Source organism: Cucurbita maxima, unplaced genomic scaffold, assembly GCF_002738345.1.
Source record: "Cucurbita maxima cultivar Rimu unplaced genomic scaffold, Cmax_1.0 Cma_Scf00012, whole genome shotgun sequence".
Taxonomy (NCBI): Eukaryota; Viridiplantae; Streptophyta; class Magnoliopsida; order Cucurbitales; family Cucurbitaceae; genus Cucurbita; species Cucurbita maxima.
Window position 1 is genome coordinate 4393645 of NW_019272028.1, and position 13625 is coordinate 4407269.

The 13625-nt window shown below is 37.0% G+C and overlaps 2 protein-coding genes across 3 annotated transcripts; one reads left to right on the forward strand and one right to left on the reverse strand.

The window, feature by feature from the left end:
• Window positions 1-196: 196 nt before the first annotated feature.
• Window positions 197-3130, reverse strand: LOC111487848 (E3 ubiquitin-protein ligase DIS1-like). 2 transcript variants are annotated; one of them, XM_023135404.1, is made up of 4 exons: window positions 2873-3130; window positions 2283-2517; window positions 1244-1630; window positions 197-769 (listed from the first exon to the last, which is right to left on the reverse strand). In XM_023135404.1, exons 2-4 carry the CDS (start codon window positions 2490-2492, stop codon window positions 353-355), a joined length of 1014 nt encoding a protein of 337 aa, XP_022991172.1. In that variant the 5' UTR covers window positions 2493-2517; window positions 2873-3130; the 3' UTR covers window positions 197-352. The 2 variants fall into 2 exon arrangements, with proteins under 2 accessions (XP_022991172.1, XP_022991173.1); XM_023135405.1 differs by lacking the exon at window positions 2873-3130 and adding an exon at window positions 2727-2862.
• A 1791-nt stretch (window positions 3131-4921) lies between these two features.
• Window positions 4922-12641, forward strand: LOC111487472 (translation initiation factor eIF-2B subunit beta-like). The gene is made up of 11 exons (XM_023134882.1): window positions 4922-5129; window positions 5209-5265; window positions 5361-5515; window positions 5787-6074; window positions 7043-7172; window positions 8772-8879; window positions 8984-9086; window positions 9203-9328; window positions 10648-10841; window positions 11175-11303; window positions 12111-12641. The coding sequence occupies exons 2-10, from the start codon at window positions 5213-5215 to the stop codon at window positions 11269-11271; spliced, it is 1254 nt and encodes a 417-aa protein (XP_022990650.1). The 5' UTR covers window positions 4922-5129; window positions 5209-5212; the 3' UTR covers window positions 11272-11303; window positions 12111-12641.
• The last annotated feature ends 984 nt before the right edge of the window (window positions 12642-13625 follow it).

The following is a 13625-nucleotide window of genomic DNA, read 5'->3' on the forward strand; positions in this document are numbered from 1 at the left end:
GACTCATATACCATTTGTAACAGTTAAAATCTACCACTATCATATATTATCTGTTTTGGCTCATTACATATCGCTGTCAGTCTCATGATTTTAAAACGCATTGGATTGAGAAAATTTTTCACACACTTGTAAGGAATAAGGAATAAGGAATGAGAGACAGACATTGTTGCAAGAGCAAAGTCACAAATGAACCTCATACGGAGAAATGGCTGAGTCCTAACTGAAATGGTTAATATCCAAGAAGGAAATGTGGAATAGGTCCCAGTTCTACAAGTTCTCTTCTAAATCATGGTTTCATGCAAGAGCAGCAGCAAGGAGTGTTTGCTTCTTAATTTAAAAAGAAACTCATGATTTAGAAAGCCTCATTTACTCTACAAAAAGGCAACCGACTACTGGACAAGAGGATAGGATTTGAACTGAAAGTTTCATCATAAGCTGTTCTCCCAGTATCCTGTTCTTTCCAAATTCTACCAGTCACCCTAAGCTTCAGTTCCTTACGGTCTCCACCGGAGAAGAAGAGAGCCATGTTACATTGGATAATGAGCCCGTCGAAACTATCCCGAACTTTTCGATGGCTGTCCCTGATGCTTCTGGGCACCCCTTGCCATACTATCTTCCTCCCATTTCCTCCCACTTCGAGACTATAGCTGTAGTTCTTTGCATCATCATCATCGCCCATGAACCGCAAGAATGCTATGTATGCTGGAGCCATTCCGAGCTGGAAAGCTTCGAAATGCAGGCAAAAGTAATGACCAAAGCAACTGAAAACCTGAGTTTTGACATTCTAAATCAGAGTCACCCCCAATATCAAGAATTCAAAGCTAATATAAGCTATGGGTTTGCAGAATGATAGCAAAATGAGGATTCTAGAGTTCTAAACTAACAAAATCTCTTCCACTCGAGGTAGTACTTCAAGATCGGTAAACAAATCGAAATCATTATAGTCTACAGGAGTACATTATCTTATGTAGCAAAACCAAATTAAGCATTTTTTCTGCTCAGTTTCTGGAATATCCAAAATTGCACAGCCGTCCATCAAAGGACATCCCAATTCCATGAACAGAAGAACTCCAAAGAAGTGCATGGTTTCATGCCAAAATCAAATCACTAAAATTTAAGCATCTAACATGATTCTAATCTCAAAATGTGCATAAGAAATGCCAAGGAGATTCGCCGACCCAAGAGGGAAGAAACAGTGTAAGGATTCCAAGAATGAAAACAATAAGTCTATGAGGAAAATTACCGTTAGCATCCATGTTGCGTTTTCGACTTCTTGAGGGTTTGATTTTACGTATCGATGGTTGAACGTGCTTCCACTGTGCATGTCTACTTTATGATCATCTTTGAGATGGGCCACCAAATAGGCTATATCACCAACGACCAAACATTCTGATCCAGCGTATGGACAACTATAAGGTCTGTAAATACATTGGGATTCATGTTTGACCTTGCTGTAATAAGGACATATGCCAATGCAACCATAGCTCTGATATTTACATGGAAGTTCTAGCGATGCAGCCACCTTCTCCAATGCAAGGCATCGAATATTGCCAAGTTCGTGCCTGCACGTAGGGCACCGATTGTGCACCCTAGGCTTGCAATCCGAACACAGTGTATGACCATTTGAACACTGCGGTAACAAAAAACACTATTAAAGAAAATGCTGGCACCCACACTTAGCACACCCCCTTTAAATGTACAAAATTTGGTAAAGAATTCCAAAATAAGCACTTCACTCAACTTATTCTAACTGAAATTCTTCCTTTTTTTAGGTAAACACAAACCTCCACAATCATTGTAACAATTCAAGCCCACATTTAGCAGCCTAAAGGTTTTTAAAACGTGTATGTTAGGGAGGTTTCCACGCCCATATAAAGAATGTTTCGTTCCCCTCTCCAACCGATGTGGGATCTCCCAAATCCACCCCTTCGGGGCCAGCATCCTCGCTGACACTTGCTCCCCTCTCCAATTGATGTGGGATCTCACAATACATTGAGGACGCTTAGCCCCGAAGCGGGGTGGATTATAAGATCTCACATCGGTTGGAGAAACGAAGCATTCTTCATACGGGTGAGGAAACCTCTCCCTATCAGACACGTTTAAAAACATTGAGGGGAAGCCTAGAAGGGAAAGTCCAAAGAGAACAATTTCTGCTAGCGGTGGGCTTGGGCCTTTGCAATCATAGAATCTAACAACTACATTAACACCAAACCTCATCTGGGCATCTCATCACGCTAAAGTAACCACATAACACAAAGATGAACTAAATTTCATAACTAAACCTGATGTATTGGAGGGTACATTGCATTCAAACACACTGGGCATTCCAAAAGCTGACGAACACTTCTGGAAACAGCAACATTAGGTTTAAGTTCATTTTGAGTTGGACCATCCACAGCTTCCCTGATGTCCATCATATCTTGATTTTGTGGAGGATCAATAACCTCTGGTTTGCTCCGCACATCATCAAAACAAGGATTTCCAGATGCCATCCTTAAGAAAACAGTTTTATGCTGCCTGAATATATGCACAACAACAAGTGGCTTCAGAATCTATCTCCTCTTCAAAAAACCAAAAGATAATATGCAAAACAAACAGACTCTGGATCAAGAGTGTTTTATTAATGGAAACTCATAAATTTGCATATCATGAAACGATACAAGAGACGGCGATAGACACATGTATTCCCTTCCCCGGAAGAACCCTAAAATTCAAAGAAAACTCACCATGGATCAAAGATTTAAACAGCCGAGGAACATTAACACAAACTTCACATTCCATCAAATATTTCCCCAAGTGAAAACGATCAAAATCAGAAAAGTGGATCAAAATTATCACGACGAGAAACGAAAGGAAAGAGATCGAATCATACCTAGAATCGCAACGAAAGGGTGATTAAAAAGCACGGAAACCCTTGAAATGAGTAACGTTCTGGTGTGAAAATTGAAACTCAACTACCGCATCAGAGAAATACGAACACCGAAAAGTTCGTAGCTCAAAGACAGAATTTCAAAATGAAGCCGTTGTTCGACAGAGAACCAGAGGATTACAGAGCGAAATTTCTCGAGAAAGTACAAAAAGTAAAGTATGAAAAGACTGTGGACCTTGTCCCATCCATACTCTTCTTCCATATTTTGAAATTTCAAGAACAAGTTAGTAACAAGTGTCCAACTTTTTCTCTCGCCAACGCGACAAAATTCCAATTTGATTATTTTGTTCCAACTTTGTCTTACATGAAATAGACACATTTTTGTGTTATAAGTGATATCCCGCTCGAATTATAATTTTCTATGGCTCGAAATGGGGGGAGGAGTGTGAACAGGAGAAATATATCCTCGTTCCCAGCCGTGTTTAGCTCACATTGACAAATATCTCCATGTTCCCGACCTTGTTTAGCTTACAAAGATAAATATCTCTATGTTCCCGACCCTGTTTAGCTCGCATAGAGAAATATCTCTTCGTTTCCGATCTTGTTTAGTTCACATAAAGAGATATCTCCCTGTTCCCGACCCTATTTAGCTCATAGAGAGAAATATCTTCCTGTTCCCGACCCTGTTTAGCTCACATAGAGAAATATCTCTTCGTTTCTGATCTTGTTTAGTTCACTTAAAGAGATATCTCCTCGTTCCTGACCCTGTTTAGCTCACAAAGAGAAATATCTCCTCGTTCCCGACCCTGTTTAGCTCAGAGAGAAATATCTCCCCATTCCCGACCCTGTTTAGCTCACAGAGAGAAATATCTCCCCATTTCCGACCTTATTTAGCTCACATAGAGAAATATCTCCCAGTTACCGGCCCTATTTAGCTCATAGAGAGAAATATTTCCCTGTTCCCGACCTTGTTTAGCTCACATAGAGAAATATCTCCCCGTTCCCGACCTTGTTTAGTTTACATAGAGAAATATCTCTCTATTCCTGACCCTGTTTAGCTCACAAAGAGAAATATCCCCCGTTTTCGACCCTGTTTAGAAAAACGTTAAAATTACGTTAACATGTTTAAAAGCTTAGTTCATATAGTTTATTGATTAACATTTGAGTAAGCAAATCGTGTATACAGTAGAGATACGATTGCGTCATATATCCTGTCTCGTGTATGTCAAATATTTTTCGATTGTGGTAACGGCTAGAAGATTATTGAATGATCTTCCTTGATTAACCTATCACCAGTGATGGAGTCCACTTCCGTACTTCCATATCGAGTAGGAAGTATGTGCATTTTACAGTCTCATACGAATATTATATGGGTGCGATAAAGATGACCTCCACATAGAATTTACAGATACGAGGGTCACTTCTTTTAGGTCACCTTCTCATTGTGGGACTACTAGGGCCAAACCGATTACCCTCCTAATCAATCTGTCTCAGAGGACTGACTCCATGATGCATAATAGCATACTAGAGTTGAAAATGAGACAACATACACTAAAACTTGAATGCAGCCGTCCGAGTTGCCTTGAATTTGATAACATTTCGACCTTAATAACGAGTTTCAAGGGGTTAGCAGATTAGTAGGCGCCTCGTTTGAGCCAAGTGTTGAACAACCAAAAGTTTACTACCCGACCACTTGAAATAGGTTTAAGAATACATTTTTATTTTTCCAACCATTATATATTATTTAAAATTATTCATTAATAGCGATAGTCCGTGTCTCGACAAGCTCGAAAAGTAAAGCGTTTTAGAATCAACTCGTCGGAGTCTATCCTTAAAATAAATAAATAAATAAATTAATTAATTAATTAAAAAAAAAAAAGAAGCTAATTTGAAAATGAAATATGTAACCCTTAAAATAATGTTAAATTGAGAAGTTTATCCAAACTTAAAAGGTGATTGAAGAAATGGACCATTTTTGGGGGCAAATAATAATAATAATAAAATTAAGGGGTTAAATCATAAATATTAAGAAAAATGGGGTCGAATCTAGTGCCCGAAAATCCATTGCAGTCCAGTTTGCAGTTTCAGCCCAAAATAGGAGAAGAGAAAGCTGAAGAACTTCGCAGCTTCGACTTTCCAGTTCCAAAACGAAGCCCGAATTCCATTACTGCAGCTTTCACCAGAGCTTCCTTTCAATCTCTTTCTCTCTATAATCGGCGAAAATCCTCTTCTTTTTCGTTTTCGTTCTTCCATATTCGCTGTAAGTATTACGCGCTACCAATTTGTTTCTTCGTTACGTAGATTCTCTATCTTCAGCCTTTTTGTTTTTCTCTGTTTAGGATTATGCCAGACGTGCAAGCTCTTGTGAATGATTTCGTTATCAAGCTTAAGAAGCGGTTAGTTCTTTGGGATTGTTGATATTTCTAGGAATTGAGTTGTGGTCTTATGTTTGTTTGGATTGGAGGTTCATTTTGTGATGATATTATGACAGTAAAATTGAGGGCTCTTTGGCCACCGCGAAGCATACAGCTGAATTGCTTCGTTCTGTCATTTCCCAGCAGCGAATACCCTACACGAATCAGGCGGCTGCTTTGATTGATGCTGTGAAAGCTGTTGGAGAGCAGCTGATTGCTGCGAATCCTGTTGGTAGATATATTAAATTATTGATCTTGTTTAGTTGATTTAATGTTTAACGTCGGTCTGGCTGGTTGGAATTTTACCCTTTACAAAATTCAATTTATTTCCATGGCTGGTGGTTCTTTATTCTGGCTGAAAATAAATTGTTAATCACCTCTCAATTATCGTTATTCGGTCTTGTCCATGTTTACCTTTTCTTTGTATGCCCTGCAACTTTAGTTTTCTGGAATCTACTGATTTACTAGCTTTTCGTTGGCAATATGTCAATGTACAACTGCAGAGCTTGCTGTGGGTAATATTGTGAGGCGTGTTTTGCACATTATTAGGGAGGAGGATCTCTCTCTCACCACAGCTTCAATTGCTGGGTTGAATTTAGCAGCAGTTAGTGATGATGAAGATGACAATGAAAAAGATGATCGCCCGGTCCTCTCAGCTGCTGCTGTTGCAGCTGCTGCAAGAAGCACTTTGCGACCGCCTTCCTTGCAAACTCTTCTTGAGGATGTTCCTAACCAAGCATCTGTTCATCAAACTTCTTCATCTGGAGGTGATTCAGAAGGAAAGAGCAAATGTGAGCTTCCTTAATTTATGATGATTAGCTTTCATTTGCATGCTTATTTAGCGATGTTTGTGATGTGCTTGAAGGAATTTAATTGTGACTTCTAAAATATTTTCTGATTTATCTGATTAAAATCGATCACTGGGTAATCTTTATATATTGCTATGTTGCAATATTATCTCTTGTTTTATATATATAGATAAATTGTATTTGTTGATTGGTTAGCTCGGACATGTAATTGTAATGGCATATATGGTTTTCTATTTCTTTTCTTTCAAGGTTTTGAAGTTGTTGGGAAATGTTTGTTTGGTTTTGGATTTCTTTGACTGACCATGGTTATTAGACAAAGTCTTAAAAAATGTGTAATTTGCTTCTTCAACTGCGCATTGATATTGTATATTTTGAGTGTTAAAAAAATCGTTGTTGTGAGTTGAAATTTATAATTATTTTTTTATAATAATATCATTTGAATGTTTTGCCTCTTACCTCATTGAGTAAATTGGGATTTGAGGCCCTTTTTGGTTGTGATGTCTTTATGTGAATATTTGGAGGGCCGGCTGCATGGATGTAAAGGAAGACTGATTGATGGGGATAAATTTATTTTTTAAGATAATTACTTGGATAGTGAGATTAAGAAACAGGTTCCATTTCTAGCCTCTTCAGGGAACTGATGACAAGGCATAAGGGAATCATTAGCACCCATGGTTTCACCGGAAATTATTCTCCCTCATCTTTTTTTATTGCCCTCTCTTGATTTTTGTTGGAAGTAGGGTCCTTGATAATGTTAAATGCTTTCTGCTTCTCTTGAACAAAAATCTGCTTGTAAATGTGCATGTGTGCGTTTCAACTTTATCTTATTTATATTTTATTTGTGTGCTTGTTGGTTGAATGAGTAGTGACTTTCTTTTCATTTTATTATTTATTGTTCTTTTCCTATTTGGAACACAAGCTTTGTTTTTCTAACAAGTTCTTATTGACAGCTGCTGATAAAAGTTCAAGGAGTCGGAAACTCAAGCATGATGTAATTGAAGCTGTTAATGAACTTATTCAGGATATTGCAACTTGTCATGAACAGATTGCTGAGCAAGCAGTGGAACACATTCATCAAAAGTATTTCTCACATTGAGCTAATCCTAATAAGCTAACCCTTTTTATTGTTTCCTTGAGATCATATTGATCTGGGATATCTAGTTTATGGCTTACTGAAAGAGTATAACATGGTTATTGACTTTGGGAAGTAGATCTAGTGTCTATTATTTTATTGTACTCAAGAGGTCCTTAACCACATGGTGTTATCTGTTTTCTTCATGTGCTCTTTTTCTCATGAGAGGTAAACTATTTGTGGCTTGATGGTGGGAAAAGCAACCTATCAGAAAAGATTCTTTTATCTTCCACCGCTGAGGATAAGTTCCTCAATCTTTCAAGATTAATAATCATTGAATTATTGGGTCTAAATGCGAACATGAACAAATAAAGTTATATTTTATTAATTGTGAAACTATTTGAGTTCAAGAGCTGGCTTCTATTGTGGGTGCAGTTTTGACTCATGGTCTGTGCCTGAATTTAGTCTCCCTCTAAATGGTAACCCAATTTATATCCAGTTTTGGAACACTGAAATAGTTCAAAACAAGTTGTTAATCAGGAAAAGATATACTCTCTCTTTAAGTGTTGGGTTAACCCTGATCCAAGCTTCCAAGTCAAGCCTTTCTACCTATCCCCACCTTTTTGTGCCCAAACTGGCCCTCGTCATTGTAAAATCTATGAGATATTTTACTGGGCAGACCACACCAAGGAAGGAGGTTCCTATCTTGGTTAGCTGGTACAAGTTCAAGTAACCCATATCTTTGAGTGGCCTTTATCTTGGAAACCTTTAAACTTGACTAAACATATGGTGATTTTCTTTTGAAAAGCTCTATGGAGGAAACTGGTGGCTGCTAAATGTAGAGCCTCCAAAAGTGATTGGTTGACTAATCAAATGGCTATCAAATTCTCTCAAGTCTCTTGGAAAGGAGTCGAAAGGTGGCATACAGGTGCACCGACCATTTACTTTAGAAACACACCTAGTATTCCAGGCTTCCCAACTCAAGGCTTGGAAGCATGCTGCCAAAGCACTTACCAGCTGAACTGAATCCTAAGCTTGAACTCTCACTCACATGGCTTGGAGGTTTTGATTTAGTGGGCTGGACAGAAACTTGAGGAAGTTACATCAGAAGCCTTTAATCTCATCAGTAATCAGTCCCTGCTTTATACCTGGAGGGCAAGGTGAAAGATTGGTTGGTGGCAGTCTGGAAGGGAATGATAGAACTTCAGGCCATGGATGAATATCATGTATGTTAGGAGGGATGTGGAATAAGTAAGCAGGGTGTTTAATGCACGCAAGGTGTGTGAATGAAGATTAGGGTTGTATGGTGTAAATGTTAGAGGTTGTGGATCAAGGGAACTATATAACTGGAAGGGCGATAATGTGTTAGGCGTTCAGGGTTTTTTTTTTTCTTTTTTCTTTTTAATCTTCTTCAGATGTCCGTCATCCTTTCTTTTTATTATTAAATTGGCTTTACTCATTGTTCTACTGCATAAGTTTATATTTGATTTACTTGCATCATTTTCTGTTTCTGGCTTCAATCTGAAATATGCAATTGGAACTTAGAATTTCCTTTTCAAGAATTTACCTCAATATCCTCACATGTATTGAATGCCAAAATTTTTCAGCGAGGTAATATTAACTCTGGGGAGTTCCAGAACAGTATTGGAATTTCTTTGTGCTGCTAAGGAGAAGAAAAGGTCCTTCCGGGTGTTTGTTGCTGAGGGTGCTCCAAGGTCTGGGCTAATAACTAAAGCTAGCTTTATGCTTTGGTACAAGTTCATATTACACTTCGATTTTGTAGGTTCACTCTACCACTTATTTTTTCTAATGTTGACAGATATCAGGGTCATCTTCTTGCTAAGGAGTTGGTTACAAGAGGTTTACAGACCACACTTATTACTGATTCTGCAGTTTTTGCCATGATCTCTCGGGTGAATATGGTACGTGGTAGCCATAGTGTCTATACATATAAATGCGTTTTATTGCTACCCATGCATAAAGTGGAATGGACATGACAACTTATGAGATAGCTTCATCTTCAAATCTGTTCTGCAAGGTAATAGTTGGCGCTCATGCTGTCATGGCAAATGGTGGTGTCATAGCACCTGTTGGATTGAATATGTTGGCCCTTGCAGCTAAAAGGCATGCTGTTCCTTTTGTTGTACTAGCTGGAAGTCACAAGGTGATGATATGAATTAGTCTACTCTCAAGTTTGTATTTTGGTTAAATATTTAACAATCGAGCATTTTGCATTTCACCATCAAATTATTTCTTCATCAAAAGCAAAAGAATTGATGATGTCAATTTTTTCTGGTTTGTAAACCATGATAGACAAACCTGTTACCTTTTAGCTCCCTCTTAATCTTTCTCTTGAAGTAGTTTGATTCCTTATTTGGGAACTTTTAACCACTTAGAGACAGGAGGGGAAATGTAGAGAGTAGACATAATCAATTAGTTTTAACATCCATGCTTGGGTTCTTAATTGTATACAGCTTAGTGACTGAATTAGAGCTTTGGGTTCTGACTTTTGACTTCTATGATGAAGGTGGGCTAGGACTTTGAGTAACATGCTTGTCTCTTCATTGGGGGAATGAATGCACTGCATAACTACCTAGTCTGTCTATAGGAATGATGGGTGGGTAAACACAGTGGCATATACCATGTCTGATAGAATACAGCCATCAGTAGATAGAAACGAGGTAACAATCAAGAATAGGTAAAATTTTCATGTTCAACTTTCTAAACATGGATAAGGGAAAGCAATACTAGAAAATTTTATTCCTAGAAATGAAATGACACCATCCATGCTCATGTTATCATAATTTGTGGAAGGACCCATTCATTTGGTTAGACAATAAAAGGAACAAAAGTATAATTGATTGCCTTATAGTCATGCAAATTTACTTCTGTTATAATTAATTTGTTATAATTCTACCCAAAACTGATCTGTCATAGCTCAATTTCTTAAGACACTATAACCACCTCTGCTGAGGGTTGAGTTCACACCTCGACCTTAGTTTGAGTTGAAAAAGAAAATCTCTACCTGCATTGGCTTAGTCATCTCAAGAGAGAAAATAAGATGGAACGAGATTCCTCCTCTTGATTTGTTGTTGTACCAATCCTACTGGAAGAGAAGAGGCCATGCTGACTATTGGAGCGTGTTATTTCCTTCCCTCTTGATTTTTATTTTGTAGTCTCCTTCGGACAGGAGAGATTGTCTCCCTCCTTTTGTAATTTCTCTCAACGTTCATTTTGTAATTCTTTTGGTTTCTCCTTGCACCATCATGTTAATGAAACTCTGTTTCTAATTTTCGAATTTGTAACATAACAAAAAAGTGTAGATGAAGACCAAGAAGTCATTAACCCGCATTTACTACAAACCTTCCTCATCTTCCTTCATATACTCAAAAGATTCTTAGGGTACTGTTCTAAGCTGGCATGCTGCCTTCATTGCTTCATTCATTTATTTATTTCTCTTAATATGTGTTACTTATTTGACAGTTATGCCCTTTGTATCCTCACAATCCTGAAGTTCTACTTAATGAACTGAGATCCCCATCAGAGCTACTGGACATCGGTGAATTTTCAGATTGTATGGACTTTGGAACTAACACTGGTTCTCCTCTTCTTCACGTAGTTAACCCTACATTTGACTATGTGCCGCCAGCACTCGTTAGTTTATTTATTACTGACACGTAAGTCAGCACTTTTTGTTTGTTTTTTTTTTTCCCTTTTTGTGCTGCATTTCATTCATTTACCTCCCAACTCCTAGATAAAAGAGAGTGCTAAGGGAATATTGATTTTATGTGTTCTTTTTTTGTCTTGTGTAAATTATTTATTTTTGTGAATTCAATGATCTACATTATTAAGCAAGATACTTCGTTCTGCTTTTCTATTATACTTTTGGATTTCAATTTCTGGGTTTCATTTGATTTTTTTTTTCTTAGTACAAGAAAAAAAATGGAATATGGTTATCTTGATCGTGATATTATCTGTTTGTTACTCATTATTTACTCTTGCTTTGACAGAGGCGGCCATAACTCATCATACATGTATCGGCTTATTTCTGATTATTATTCAGCTGATGATTTGGTAATTAAACGAAGGCTTTCGACAGGGAGCTGATTGTTGCTCCCTTCTTATTCATCAAATATTTGGTAAGGCCGCAAGGGTTTTGGTTTGTCTTTTATTTTTTATTTTTATTGTTGCCCCCTTTATATATCTATTTTCCCATAATTGTATTATATTCATGTCAAATGGTAGAAAATTGATCAAATCAAGTAAAAGACCCATTACACTCTTAACAGCAAACGCCTTTCTCTGTTCTACCAGAAGAAAATAACTCAAGATCCTATTTTAATGTCAAAAGTTCCGATCAATAAGGCCATGATTGCATATTGGAAATAGGAACTGGAGAATTGGGCTCGTTTTCTCTTATTTATATTCTCAATGTTGAACATTTGATCATAAACAAATCTTCATTTGTTGGACCCATTCTAGTATCTATAATAGTCCAAGTCCATCGCTAGCAGATATTATCTTCTTTGGACTTTCTGTTTCGAGCTTTGCCTTATGGTTCTTAAAACGCGTTTGCTTGGGAAGGTTTTCACACCCTTATAAGAAATGCTTCATTCCTCTTTCCAACTGATATGGGATCTTACAGTATCAAGAATCACCCCAATTATTAGTTCGTGGAGAGGGGAATACCATTTTTATTTTTCACACCATGTTTCTTTTTTATTTCTCGTTTTCTCTACTTCCGTTCTACCAATTTGACATTGATTTCATTTCATGTGTGAGACTTCTGAGTAGTGCATGAAGCCTTATTCGAGTATGCCTTATCATACTTGCTTTGGAAGGGCTCTTATCGTTGTGAACTGCATCTTGACTTTGCAGTTGGCATGTTGGATATAGTGTGAACTTTTCATTAACATCAATGTCATTTCAATGGCGAACCGTTTCAGGATTGCAGTTAGCAACACGAGCAAGTTAATGAAAAGAATCACAAATTCTAGCATCTCAACCATGTAGAACCATCATCCTCGATTCAACAAAAGGGAAAGAAAAGGAACAGAAAAGGTTCAAATTTGGCTGAACGAAAAGCCTAAAGGTTTTGGCCATTTTGTGTTTATTGCGAGTTTTCTGGCTGGCTGAAGGGTGTTGAGTTGGTGTGGAAACAATGGAAATTGGTGGCGTTCTTTTTGTTGTTTACTTTGCTGCCAAAGCCCGAACATTGTGTTCTGCAGATCATTGGTAGAATCAATGAACTACAGAAAAATCAAGGTTTTTTTAGCATTTTGCACAAGAAACTTTGGCCATTTGAGATACTTTTTCCTTTTTCTTGTTTGTATCCCAAGCATTCTTTCATGTTGAGAATTCTGAGTTCTAGACAGGCAAGACCAATATGATAGGCCCATAGTAAAAAATGCATATTCTTGACATATCAGCGTTTCTTTTAAGCTCTTGGAATTTGTATCTTTGCCTTCAGTTCTTCAGGTTTATTTTGTTGGGGTTTTAATGCTATTTTGGTCATGTACTTTCTATATATTTTGTTTTTTTTTTAATTAATTTATTTAATTTTTGTGACACCAATAAATTGTATAACCAATTGATGTGAAATCCAAATAAGGACCCTTCTGCCCTAGGCTGCCTCCTCAATGCCAAGCTCTAAAACTCCAAATCAATTCAATTTCATTCCTTAAGAGAATAAATACACAACCAGCTTTGAAGAAATAATAACATAAGAATTATATTTAGTTCATTAAAGCTCCATTTTTTCTTATTTTAGTTTATGTTAAACTTAGTTTGATGTGAAATTAACATAAAAGATATACTTTACTATTCAAGTGAATTAGCATAAATTGAAAAAAAAAAAAAAAAGTTGTCGTAAATTGATGAGATTTGTTAGAAGATCGAATACAGATAAATCCAACTTAGAATATCAATTTAACCTAGAAGTCATTTTCAACCATTTCTCAAATCTGAAGAATGCTTGTGAAAGGAAGCAAAATGTGGTCGAATACTAGAGAATTTTCAATGCATATATTCCCTACCATCTAAAAGAATGTTATCTATATCTTGTAGGGGCCATGGAATTTGATACCGAACAAAATGAATGAATTATATATCTCCATACTTTTTTTTAGCTTTACAAAGTCCTCTTTATTCTTCTATCATGTGGCAAAATCAATCACTTAAGCTATAGAATCATCACGACTAAAGAGAATGTGACTCAAAGAACCACACACGAGATATTTTAATTTCCATCACCAAATCATACATCCATTAATGTCGAAACCAGCTTCCAACGCCTCAACTAATCTCATTAAACAAACATCTAATTGAACATATGGAAATATAAGATAGTAAATTTTAGGTAGGCAACAACTACATGAGGAAAAAAAAGTGAGAGTAGAAAGGGAAGTACAAACTAAAATAAAAATGAGCTCCAACCAAATCAAATGAGACATTAAAGGCTA